A 13,599-nucleotide genomic window follows, 5' to 3' on the forward strand; every position below is an offset into this window, starting at 1 on the left:
CAGAAGATCTGGGAGTTAAACAGTTTAGGAGTAAGTCTCTTGCAGCTTTTCAGTGTTATATGTGTTTGAATCAATCAATCAATAAGAACCATTTCCAGTACAGGAGATTACAGGGCTGTATTTCTGGACTTAAGATACAGCAGCATCAGTAAGTGCAGTTAAAGGCTAAGCAGATCCTGACAAGCAAAAACAAAAGAAGGAAGCCCCAGCTTCCTAGAAGAAACCAAGGAGCCTTTTACACTTGCCTTTCCCCACCCCCCATGGGTTCTGGCCTTCCCTCTACCACCCAGAAGCCAAGCTTTGCCTCGAGTCTGACCATAATCTTTCCTGGAAAGCAGGGCAGAGGGAAAAAGAATAAGGAATTACTGGAGGAAGTCCAGTGGTGGGCTATGAAGATGATGAGGGGCCTAGAGCACCTTTCTTATGTGGAGAGACTTAGAGAGCTGGGTCTGTTCAGCCTGGAGAAGAGAAGGCTGAGAGGGGATCTCATCAGTGTTTATAAATATCTCAAGGGTGGATGTCAAGAGGATGGATCAGACTCCTTTCAATGGTGCCCAGTGACAGGATATGGGGCAATGGGCACAGGAGGTTCCATCTGAATAGGACAAAAAACTTCTTCACTTGGAGACTGCCAGAGCATTGGAACAGGCTGCCCAGAGAGGCTGTGGAGTCTCCTCTGGAGACGTTCAAGACCTGCCTGGACACATTCCTGTGTGATCTGCTCCAGGTGAACCTGCTTTAGCATGTGGTCTGGACTAGATTATCTCCAGAGGTCCCTTCCAACCCCAACCATTCTGTGATTCTGTGACCCCCAAATTTTGAGCTGTAATTTTTTCCCCCACTTTAGTCAACTTGTGCAACTAACCTTATTTGAGTGTAGAGCTCAAAATGAGAGATTCAAAAAGACAAAACAAATGGAAAAAATGTTAAATTATCCTCTCCTTGAAATTCAGGAAGGTTAGATCAGCATTAAATCTTGTGTGTTCTTTGCTCAGGGTGGCTATTCTATAGACCACCATAGGAAAAGCATTTGGATTACAACTGATGATAACATGCCTTTGGGTATGTGGTATGAAGCCTGGGGAAGGAAGGCAGGTTAAGCATTTCTGCCTGTCAGTCCGCATTGTTTCAGCTTGTCTTCATCAGCAAGCGTTGCATTTCTGGCTACCTGAGTACAAGCTGCAGGGACCAATTTCTCTTTGGCTCTTTTTTAAATAGTTTTGATTGAGAAAACATTGTTACTAAAACATTACATCAAAAGCTTATAAAGCTTTGGTGTTTTGGAGAGGCAGCTGCTATCATCAGTTATGACTAGAGAGAAGGAACATTGTATTTTTATTTTCTCTTCTTCCTATACCATGAGAACAACTATTTCATTTTTATGTGACTGCTTTTAAATGAATAACTCATAGAGGAATACCTGTTTAACTGAACAGTTCTAGTTGCAAAACTTACTGTGCATTTTACAGGGATGTATTGCAGCCTTTAATAGTTCTACAGACATGAATAAATATATGTCTCAAAACTGCCCCTGTTCTCAAATATACATTTTAGTAATAGATTTCCCAAGGGTTTCTTCCTTTAAAGATGGTTGAGTTGGAAGTATTAAATTGGGTTCTTTGTTTTACAAATAAACTTTGACCATAACAGTGAACACAGTAAGGCTAAACTAGCCCTCTCTTGTTAAATAAGTTTGGCACTTACTGTTGGGAAGTGCGGTGAGCAGAATTAAGGTGACCAGAGTAGAAATTTTACTTCCACCTTGTGTCCTTTTACATTTATTTTTCTACCTGCAGTAATGCAGAATTCCATCTGCTCACATTATGAAAGTAAATATCTTCATCAGACCAATCCTTAATACTTGTACAACTCTGAGGTGGCTGTTTTACATATCTGTGTACTGACAACAGCATGAAACAAGCAGCTGTTAGTCAACTGGACAGGTTAGAGCATGGGAGATCCAGTGCAACTGGTAGATGATGAGTGATCATTGCCAATTTCTTTTGCTCTTAAAGAGGACATAACTTCAAAGAAATTACCTTTTTTTTGCTTAGTCTGTGGGAAGAAACAAGGGATCTTGCAACAAATACAGTGATTCCACATTAACGTCTTAACTCACAAACCAGAACTGAGGCTGAACTTTATTTCTTAGGTTCCTTCCCCCATTTACATTTTCTTTCTTGTGACAGAAGTGTGACAAAAATAATGAATTGATGTGTTTTACATAGATGTGGTCTTACAGTGTTGCTCTATGTAACAAATTCAATTAAGTGATGACAAAGCTTTCAATCTTGTGACGTTCTTTTCTCCAATGCAACTGCAGTGAGTGTTCAGTCATCAGAATAGTTAAGGTACAACCACCAAGAGCACTAGTACTGAATAAAGGGGTAGTAAAAGCAAACAGTTTACAGTATAAAAATCAGAGGTTCGATTTATCTGAATAAAAATCCATTGAAGAATGTGGCAATAGAGAATGGGAAATAATGACAAAATGTAGTTCACCAGAAACACCATTCTTCAAATATACACAATGCAGCATTTTAATACACAGCAACCTGCCTTAGCCATGAAAAAAGTAAGATTCTATTACAATTCTAATAAAAATATAGCTTATATACATTTTTCTGCACATACATTTTATGAATGTTTCCTTTTTTTCCAGAACTTGTACAAAACATACTAAAAATGTTGGCATGTTATGTAAGCTACCTGCAGTAAACAGCAATTGTTGTCACTTTTCTTCCACAGCAAACTAAATGCTGGTTTTTTTGTTTGTTTTGTTGTTTGTTTTTCTTTACTGGGTTCAATTCCTGATACAGCCAAAGGGCTGTAAAGAGTATGTCTCAGGACCTTTCCTTTTAATGAGCAGTGGACTGCTTCTTCAACTGCAGCCACAGCTTTGGCACCTTTGCCTGCAGCATGGAGTGCACAGTGTTAAAAATCAGCAGTTCTGCTAGTATTTATTAACTGAGTAGTCTGAGAATAGTCTAAAATTTGAACTCATGTTCATGTTCTGCATGTGATTAAAATGAGATGTAAAAAAATATGCACTTGTTCTTTGTAGGCTTTAGCATAAGTGTTGTATCTTTAATGAAAAACTGTTTTCTAACTTTAGATCTTTTTAAATACTTTTTACTTCACAAAACAAACAAGCGTTTTATTGGGAGGGAAAAAGCAGTACAAATTATAATCCTATTATAAGTTATAACCTGGAAACATTTTTGAAGAAATGACAGGTTCATCCTAGAAGTAAGTAGCACAATATATGGACTTATCATAAAATTGAGATCAGCTTAATAAAATTGATGACCACATGTACAAACACTATTAAAAAAATATATTGATCAAGTGCCACAATGGTTTCTGTGTAAAATTTGATGAAACATTGCATGGTAAACATGTCTGAGGTGGCAGAGAAACACGTGAATGCCACCAATTATATAGAACATGTTTGTTTTCCTCCACTATATGACAAATTTTAAGGGAATTTGCCTCCTACGGAGATTTTATATGGAAAAGAAACCAGGTAGTGTTCTGGGAGATAGTAATAAGAAGGTTGTTTTAAATGGTGCAGGGTTTGTTTTTTACTGGATCTGATTTATTGTTGTTCTACTGTGTATGTTCTCTCTAGACCTATGATTCAGAGAACTGAAGAACATGGATAGAATTGGATCACATTTATGCTAGATAAGTGGGAAGTTTTCAATGCTTATTTGTCAATCTATTCTTACTCTACTGATGACTGGATTACCCCTTTGACTGAGAAACAGTTGAATGAAGTGTTGGTGAATATAGTTGTATCAATTACGAGATATGACAGATGCATATTCAGTATTATAAATTAGTTTCAGAAGTACATTTTCTGCCACAAAAAGTTATTTCCAAAGACCACTTATTCATCTGTGGATTACGTAGGCATTTTCAAAACATTTCTAGTAGGATTCAGAAAAACTTGAAAGTGATGAATGAAATATTTCCTTCTTGCCATGCAGTCTTAATTTCACTGGAAAAGAAAAACATTCCTCTTGCAGCCAAGTCATTAAGTGATTCACAGTGAAACTGGTAGATCAAGAGGTCTGTTTTTCTTGCCTTAGTGTCAGTAGTTGTTTTCTGATGGGAGCCTGAGACTCCTGCACTTTAACTCATCCAGTGTTTTCCAGTATTTGTAGTTATTAGCCAAGTGTTGCATCAAAACAGGCAGATGAGCAAATGCTGAAATAAACAGGAGAAACAGTTGTACTCTGTACGCAGGTAGGAGAACAGCCCACCCTCATGTGAAATTGGTGTTTTCCTACTCTCTTTTATTCCTTCAGCTGTAAGCTAATGCCAAAAGGGGATTTTTTTTCAGTCTTACTTCTCTTTCAAGCAAATCCCTTTCTTAAGATATGATGACTGTATTAAAAGTTATGCTAACCACTGTGGTCTCAGTTTCTGCTGCTCGGAAGAAACACATTGCAAAAGGAAAAAATGACCCAGATGAAAAAAAGGGTTAGTTTTAAGGCATTACTCCTTCCTTCTTTACAGAGACTGTCTGGTAAGTGCTCAACTTTCATAAAGCTGGTGTTGTGGCATGCAGTTTAATGGGCTTCAGCAGCATCGTTGCTTAGATCCTGTGCTGTACTGCTCATATATGGGTACTACTCAAGTCCAACTTCATTTTAATCTGTAGAAATCTCTGCCTCAGAGCAAGGAAGAAAAAAGCAGAAGTACTTACCATCCCATGCATCAAACATATCTGTTATAAAATAGTCGATGAAGGAAATTTGAGACTTGGGGATGCTGCAGGTGTTCCTATCAAATACTGGCATTACAACAGGCAGACCCTTTCTCTTCTCTTCTTCAGTCTAAGAAAACAAAACTCCAGTTAGCCCCTAGAGTTTTTTTCTGGCTTTCATGCTGGAGTAACAAAGGCCAGGGGATTAGATGAACTGCAGTAGGAGATGTGAGACAAACCTTGGAACCCCTGAGGTGAACAGCCTTCTTTTCATGTGCTTTATTTCATCTGGAACAGGCACTGAAATTAACATCTCTTCCCTTTCACAAGTACTCTATTACTGTAGTGCTGTGGTTGCTCTTAGCTCCACTTAAAAGTGGAAAATGGGTTTGCAGAGTCCTTTGGCAGAGGACAGGTTTGTTCTTTTCATTTTTTCCCACATCTCTAATGGGTGTTTCAAACCATTTGTCTATTAAGTAAGAGGGATGTTGCTGTCGCTACTTTCTCTGCTTGTATTGGGTTATGAGATGAATAGTCGTAGGGTATGCCTTTTAACTCTTTGTCCACAACTGAAAGACCACTGGTTTTGTTGTCTCAGTGTGGTGGAGGAGACAATCACCCCATAGTCTTAGAATTTAATTACAAAAAAGCATTTTTAGTAGTAAAGGCAGGGCCTAGTGCTGGAATTGGCCACAGAACAGTCCCCAGAATTATGAGATGAGGCACATTGCTTCAGGTAGGCCAACGCCTAAGACTGGCAATTTAAATCTAGCTTATGCTACCTTGACTGCTAGGGAGATAGAATGTAAGTAATCCTTGATCTTACCTAGGAAACGATCAAATTTATTCACTGTGATTAAAATGAAATTCAGACATGTCCCAGGCACTAACTACTACTTTATTTCAGTAATAACTAACCATGACATGTGATCTGGATTTAGATGCCAGGCACACCTGCCCGCTTTTCTGTCTCTTCAGTTGTAGCTGCTGATTTCTACACCATTAATGGCAAATAAAAGCTAAGAATCTATCAGTTGCTCAAATAAAGAACTAAAAGAGTGCTTCACTTTCAGGAAGCTGCTCTATTTGTGTTAGAAAAACTGAATATTAAGAAAGGAAGTTGAGCTTCCTGTTCTGTCTGGAGAGATTGCATGTGATAAGCATTTACACTGCCCATGTGCCTTCATTCCTGGTCAGCCACATCATCTGCATACCGTGAAAATAGTTCAGGTGCCGTCGTAGAAGAGAAGGAGCCAGCCTGATGATTCAGCTGGGGGTTTCATCAGGCAATGGAACTCCATGCTTTCTGCAGGGAGGGTATTGGGACGAGAAGCTAGAATGGTGACAGTTTTGAATTTCAGCCAATTAAATAGACTAAGGTTAACCAAATAGTTTTTTTTTGGCCAAATGCAGAAAGTTGAAAGTGTAAAACCTCCTTTCCACCATTCTGTACCTCAGGCTTCATGGTAAGCACACTAGCTAACTTCAAGGTAAATTCTTCTGCATGTGAGGGGGCAGTTCTGACTGGGGCTGAAAAACATACGTCTGGACTCCGTGGTGATGCCAGGCAGACCTAATCTGGAACAGCAAATCAGTAGACATGCATTTTCTTATAGAATACAACAGTCAAATTATAAAAATATACATACCTGTTCAAAATACTCCTCTGAAATCCTTCCTGCCCATTCGATACATAACTCTAGGGGGCGGCATGGATTTGCTACATCCGCACATTTAATCATCATGCGCTTGATCAGTGTCTGGTTATCTGCAAAATTCTTTATATTGGCTGTACGTTCACAGTCACTGCTGTCATTCTGTAAAAGAGAGCTGGTTGCAGGGGCTGGTGGCCACTATCCCTGGTAGCAGCAGTGATGGCATTGTTATCAGTTCTATTGTACTTAGGCAGTAAGCAGGCACCCAGCCTCACACCTTCTAATTTCACAGAGAGCACCAGGAATTTTGAGAAGGTGATATCTGAGAACTGCAGCCTTGCTAAGTAATTAATGATAACCCCATTACATGTGGCAGTTGTGGAGATTTTCAGAATTAGAGCAAAATTTGTGAAATAAAGGAGTCACAAGCTCTTTATCAGCTAGCATGAGTTACTCTTCTCTGCATCTCAGTCTTGCCCTCATGGAACAGAATCAGGATAGAGGACACATCCATCAGCTGCAAGCTGATAAACCACCCTCACTACCGAGTGTTTAAATTTGGGGGTGCTGATGGTACAGGGCTGCTTCATTTAGGGGAGTTTCTAGAGTCTGGTTTTCATTCCCAGATGAGAAAACTGAGGCAGGCACAGGGGGGCTGAACCAACTTGCACAACCAATTGTTTCTTTCACAGGCAGAAAAGCAGGTCTGTGCCATTCAGTTCCAGTATGTTTGCAAATAGCACTGCTTTCTTTGTGCTGGAGTTTGAATCCTTGGTCTGAAATACTTTTTGATCTTAGTTACCAACTAGGATGAAGTCTCAAATAATCTATGAGATTAATAGTAGGAAAATGCAGGAGTGGCAGACTGACTGTAGAAAGTCTCTGCTTGCTAGGCAGTGAAATACCAAACTGCTTATTGACTGCTCTGGTGAGTGGGTGCAGGGCACAGAGTAGTTTTTACAAGTCTGCTGTGGATGCTGGGTCTTGACCAGTTTAGAAGGGCACAGGTATATTAATCTCCTTATTGAGTAATAAAAAGCCTCCACCTCAGCTCACCATGGCATTAACATTATTCTCAAAATAATATATTTGTGTAATTATGGCCTCCCTTCACTGCTAAATTCAACTCTTGATTCAGAAATTGAACATAAATACTTTTTACCACCATGGCTAAATTAATGTCTTTGTGGTTTATGGGGAGATACTTTGCAGTGACTTTTGCCAATTCAGGCATTAATCTTCTAACTTTATGTTTAGCAGTTAATTTTTTTTCAGCATGGGTAGGCCAGCAAAGAGCTGCAAATTAACCCTGCTCCTCAAGTGCTGTTCAAGATCAAAAATATGAAGAGCCACCATTAACAATAAGGAACAGGACAACCTAATACTGAGGAAAAAACCAATTCTGTAACACAAGTGGTTACAATGGTTGCTCTCCAAATTGTGTAGATTTTCAAATAACCTCTACTATAAACCAGGAAGATAAAGGAGAGTCAAAGAAAATGTTTTCTATAGGTTAGAAAAGCTCATTGCAGTAGAATGTATGGTGAGCATTTAAAAGCTCTTTAGGAAGTGCTGGAACAAGTGCATGTATGGGATGAAAGGGAGATTCCCAGAAATGTCTTTAGAGCTTGGAAACGCCATCATTTTGGTGAAGCTTGTGCATCTAAATCCTACTGGCCAATCTGGGAATGCCAACAAACTTGAGGGATTTTAAAAGGGTGGAGATGGAGGAAACATTTCAGAAAAACACTTAAGCTGTCAGAGGGAAAAGCATTATGAGAAGTCTGATTTCCCAGCGACACCTCCGAGGGCTTTTTTAGAAATTGGTGAAGCAAGCAGCTATCTGGTTCACATGTAGGTACAGAGAAAACCAAGAGCGGGTAAATTCCAGCACACTAACTGATGTGGACCTTCCTTTCCTCTCACTTTGATCTGAAGTGGGATCCGCAGCTTAGCCTGTACCATGAGGGCAGATCCATGAAGCACAGCACCAGGAGATGTGCTGGGAGGGCAGGAACAGTGACAGGGGCCCACAGTGATGCCCAAACCTTGTCCCTCTGTGCCTTGGGATGTCTGACACTGGAGATGATCAGGGTAATTCAGACCCAGGGCCGTGTCCAGTGAGCCCTCCAGAGCTTCAAAGTGATAGGGAGGTACAGTGCAAAGAGTCCACAGAGCCAGTGAAGTTCAGCAGCATTTATGATTTCCAGCTTAAACTGGAGCTCAGCAGTCCCTAGAACCAGGAGAGTTCAACTGAAGTAATGCTGTCCCTAAAGTTGTAAACCGCACAGTCCTGACTGGTTTCTGTACCCCTGACACTTGACACTGCAAAAAATTCAGGTATGGGGAACTGACAGAAGCTACTTTTATTTATTTTTAATATCACTGACCTTCTGCTTGGTCTGATATTTTTTCAGTGTTTCTATCAAAGTACTGTCTTCACTAAGCTGTGATATGTTGGTCTTTGCTTAAGTGGGTAACACTACTTTGGAGAACCCTGGCAGGTACCAAGTGCTCAACCTCAAGAGGCAACAAGAGAAGGTAACGAGGGACCTGGGCGGGGAAACTTGGAGGCATCTTATGAAATATACCAGCAATGGGGCATTAGGGTGCGTAACTGACAGGAGTAAAGGCCTGGACATCGCTTGATACAGTCAGGAATGGAGTGCAGAGGTCTCAGGAAACAATGAAGCTATTCCTTGTGGCTTGAAGGCTCCAGATTACATAGACACAAAACCATCAGGGCAGGTTCCTCAGTTTACAACCCCAGGCTTAGGGAAATCCCAGTGTTTGGACGCAGGGCCATAGGCACAAGTGCCAACCTGGCTCCATACACAGAATTTTGCATGTACAAAAGCACCCGCCTACATGTTTTTTGAGCACCAGATGGCTTTGAAACTAAGGCTTCTAAAATGAAGTGTTTAAGTGACCTAAGGGCAGAGCCAGACATAGAAAACAAGAAATTAGAAACATTAGAAACATTAGAAACATTTTTTCACACTTTCAAGTATGAGGTCACAGATCCAATTGTGTCCTTTGGGCATTTATCACAGTGCAAATTAATACAACCTGAATGAAAACAATCGCAGAATCACAGAATGGTTGGGCTTGGAAGGGACGTCTGGAGATCATCTAGTCCAACCCAGCTGCTAAAGCAGGTTCACCTAGAGGAGACTGCACAGGAATGCATCCAGGTGGGTTCTGAACATCTCCAAAGAAGGAGACTCCACAACCTCTCAGGGCAGCCTGTTTCAGTGCTCTGTCACCCTCATAGTAAAGAACTTTCTCCTCATGTTTAGATGGAACCTCCTATGCTTTAATCTGGACCTGCTGCCCCTCATCCTGTCCTTAGGCACCACTGAAAAGAGTCTGAACACTTCAGGTTGTCTTGGAAGAACTTCATTGAAATGCCTGAAGGCATAAAGTCCTGCAAGCACTTACATGTGAGCTGGTCTCCTCAGATGCCATTGGCTTGTTGATGCTGTTCACAAATCTGTTCACATGCTCAAAGTGCTTTGTCATCTCTGTTGCCAAAACCATATCAATAATGGCCTGGCGCAACGTCCGGTAGTGATTTCTAGGAAAGAAAAATAGTTTCTGCTGACAAGTCTGCCAGACAGAGCTCCATCCTTTCCTCATCCCTGCCCAGACAGTGCTGCTAAACACTGCTTGGGACCTCATCCACATAATCTGGCACCTTCGGGGTTATGAATGGTCTAAGGTTGGAGGGATGGACTAGATCATGCCTCTCCAGATTCCTCTAGCTATGAAGTCCTGTATTACCCTTTTTCCCATTATTTTTACCTAATTAAAACCAATCCTTTGAAGTCAATGAAAATTTCCAATTCAGTTTCATAATGCTGTAACACTAAGACAACTTTTCCAGAAATGGTACCAACACATTTCCATCTAGCTGTATGTTAACTTGGAACTCAAATCTCATGCTATACAAAAATCAGCAGCATTATGGGGGATAGATAAGTTCACTACCTGTTTGGATCCAGATCCCTTTCTTTCCCACTCTGCCCCTGCAAAAGCTAGGCTGATGCAATGGGAACTGCCAGGCTATGTGCACACCCAGCAGCAGGGTGCCTCCAACTCTCCGCGGGTTTCTGCCCAGAGAGGTGGTGGATGCCCCATCCCTGGAGCCATTCCAGGCCAGGCTGGATGGGGCTCTGAGCAACCTGATCTAGTTGAAGGTGTCCCTGCTCATTGCAGGGAGGTTGGACTAGATGACCTTTGAAGGTCCCTTCCAACCCAAACTATTTGTGAATGCAGCAGTGCCAGCAAGCGTGAAGCCACAGTATACAGCATCTGGCTGTATGGGGGGAAATGCATGGCCCAAAAAAAGTAATTTTTAGGCTCCTGCAATGAAAAGACAGTGGGTCAAGATGCAGCCTTAAGGCTGTCAACTAGACCATGCCAGTGTAATCCATAAAAAATTATTGAACATCTCTATATGCTTCCAAAAAATACAAATTGGAGGATGGGGGGTGTGGGAGGATTAAAACCTTTTAAAAATGACATCTACATAGGATTCTGGAAGAGGTTAAATATTAATGTCTTTATTCAAATTATATTTTCTGATTTAAAAGATAGGCTCTCAATTCACCCCGAACTAAAAACCCCTAAACAAGAAATCCACACATGCACATTCCCCTTTTCCAGCAGACCCACCTATCAATATTCTTGAAAATGTTGCATTTGCGGTCTTTAGTTGTAAGCTGAAACGCCAGTGCTGTGTGATGACTCTCTAATACAGCCGTATCGTTGTAAAGGACAGCTAATTCACTTCCTGCATTGCACAGGAAAGAGTTGGTCCGTCCAGGGTGGTCTACGTCATGAATGGTGGCAGCTATTAGTGCAGCCACCTCATCTAAATGGTCAAGGCTTCCCTACAGAAAGAGAGGAAAGTTACAATAAATAATTTCTGATAATTTCCAGGTACCCACAAATATGCAAGTGTAAGCTTGAGTGCAGGGATTCTACCTCTTTGCAATTGTTTTTCAATAACTGCACCCACTGATTACCTATTCCAAAACTTCCCCTCCCACTCTTACCCAAATTCTCTTTTCTTAACGAAGTTTTTAGCTGTGCTGTCACCTAAGCAATATCTTCGCATTAAATCCTCTAATGGTGGATGGATCCTCTAATGCTGTCATTCCACTTTCTGTGCTTGCCTGAATGACTCTGTACCGACTGTGCTCCTGCACAGCTTGTGTGTTTTAGAAGAGGATAGGCTAGGCTAGGCTAGGATATTTCGGTTGGAAAGGACCTACAGCAACCATCTAGTCCAACTGCCTGACCACCTCAGGGCTGACGGGAAGACAAAGAGTGTTATTAAGGGCACTGCCCAAATGCTTCTTAAACACTGACAGTCCAGGGGCATTGACCACTGCTCTAGGAAGCCTGTTCCAATGCTTGGTGAAGGAATTGCTTCCTAATGTCCAGTCTAAAACTCCCTTGGTGCAGCTTTGAACCATTCCCATGTGGTCTAACACTGGTTATCTAAGAGAAGAGACAGCACCTCCCTCTCCAAAGATTTTGCAAGCTTTATTTAAAGCTGTTACTAACAGTGAGTTACCAGGAGATAGAAAAGAGACAGGTTTACCCCCCCACACCCACACAGCCCCCATTGTTGTGACTTCAAAATGTAGATTCCTAACTTGTGTAAACAGACTTTAGAGAAACTCTGTGAAAAAGACTTTAAGGGCAGAGTAACTTTATGAAACCAGGACCACTATTTCAGTAAACATCTGACTTTCGAGTGACACACATAAAATGACAAACACACCAAAGTCCTAGCCCAAAGGATTCCTGGGTGGTGGTTATACCTTAACTCTCTCCTTCCTGAGAAAGAAGGCGGTAGCATGCAGGACATCTGCTGCATGTGTGGAGTTGTGGTATGAGTTGGAGGAATGGTAGTTGGCTTCAATCACCTGCAGCCATGCTCGCAGTGTTGCTTCCGCACAGTTTAAAAACTCAGAGACCCCAAACCGGGCAAAAACTTTTAAGCCCAAATACACTAATGGCCTGAAAAACAGTAGAAGAAAAAAGCACCACGGTAAAGCAGGAACTTCTGATGTTCTGAGGAGCGACAGTTTTGACAAAGAAACCAGTAAGAGCTTAAAAATAAAAGGGAGGGGGGTGGAAATGTTACACATTTTGAAATTGCACATCTATAACCTCTCAAAAGCCTGACCAAGGTTACAAATTATTACATCTTCCATCCTTTCAGACATTATTTTAATATGTTTGTAAAAATGCTGCAGTTCCACTGGAGTTTCACTAATTCTGTGGCTTCAGAAAAATTATTGAAAGCTTAGGTCTTTTGTGGTTTTGGTATCTGTCAGTCAATCAAAAATACATTTTTTTCTGATGAGAAAAAGCAGACTTGGAACATGACGTGGGCACTTCCCAAAGGCTTAAGACAAAATCTGACATATATTTGTTGTTTCAAATAATCCTGTGACTTCAGGGGCTCCAGATTTCTACTTCTGACTCTTTGAAGCTGGCAATATGTAAAGAATATTGATGCTTCTCAGAGCAGCTCTTAGCACCAGGTTACTATTTCATGTGAATTCTTCTAGCTTTGAGGGGCCTGGGTCACTTTCTAGAGCTGAGGCAGGAGTCTGCCACTGGTAGACCACCTCCCTTGAATTCCAAAGGCTAACAGGCAGCAGATAACTGTATGTGTGTGGAGGGGGTTAGTGTCTAAAATTGAATTTTGAACTCTCAAGCAGAAGCCTGCTACTTTCTTGCTTCAAGTTTAATGGGCTGGACTAAATAGAAGTGGTGTGTCCTGCATCCTCCCTGCAGTGATCTCCCAGCTGGAAAGGGAACTTGATTTCTGGTGAATGTAATGCTGGGGAGGACATTGATGAACCTGTGTGTGAAACAGTAAGTAGGGTAAAATCTCTGATCGTATTGGTTCTTTACCGAAATCCACTCTGGGTTGTCATTTACTCTGCATTGCCTGTGACAGAGTCCTATCTGTCAGTCACATTTTTCACTCCTGCAAGATGATCTACAGGGCTCTTGAGCTGAGAAAGGCAGAACCAAAAGCCAATATCTGCAAATTAAAGCCAGGCAAATGCAAATTCCAAAAATGGCCATTTTCTTCAAACTGAGTACAAGAGACCTGGTAGGCTTTCCAATTCTTTGTGTCTTGGAATGCAAATCAGATTCCCCTGTGGATGGTCTTTATTTTTGTGGTCTGTATGACCTCAA

At 41.2% G+C, this 13,599-nt stretch overlaps 1 protein-coding gene across 5 annotated transcripts in view; it reads right to left on the minus strand.

Annotated features, from left to right (window-relative positions):
• Positions 1-2,102: 2,102 nt before the first annotated feature.
• Positions 2,103-13,599, minus strand: part of PDE8B (phosphodiesterase 8B) — a 78,679-nt gene continuing 67,182 nt past the window's right edge. For 4 of the 5 annotated variants that reach the window (XM_065860452.2, XM_065860454.2, XM_071802621.1 and 1 more), the window contains 6 exons: positions 12,204-12,402; positions 11,047-11,264; positions 9,811-9,946; positions 6,364-6,531; positions 4,715-4,844; positions 2,103-4,212 (listed from right to left, as the gene is read on the minus strand). In XM_065860452.2, coding sequence (XP_065716524.1) covers positions 4,097-4,212; positions 4,715-4,844; positions 6,364-6,531; positions 9,811-9,946; positions 11,047-11,264; positions 12,204-12,402 — 967 coding nt within the window. In that variant the 3' untranslated portion in view covers positions 2,103-4,096. Of the gene's footprint in view, positions 4,213-4,714; positions 4,845-6,363; positions 6,532-9,810; positions 9,947-11,046; positions 11,265-12,203; positions 12,403-13,599 lie in introns of those variants that run through there. The other variant, XM_071802623.1, reaches the window with a different exon arrangement.

The sequence above is a fragment of the Patagioenas fasciata genome, chromosome Z (assembly GCF_037038585.1).
Source record: "Patagioenas fasciata isolate bPatFas1 chromosome Z, bPatFas1.hap1, whole genome shotgun sequence".
NCBI lineage: Eukaryota > Metazoa > Chordata > Aves > Columbiformes > Columbidae > Patagioenas > Patagioenas fasciata.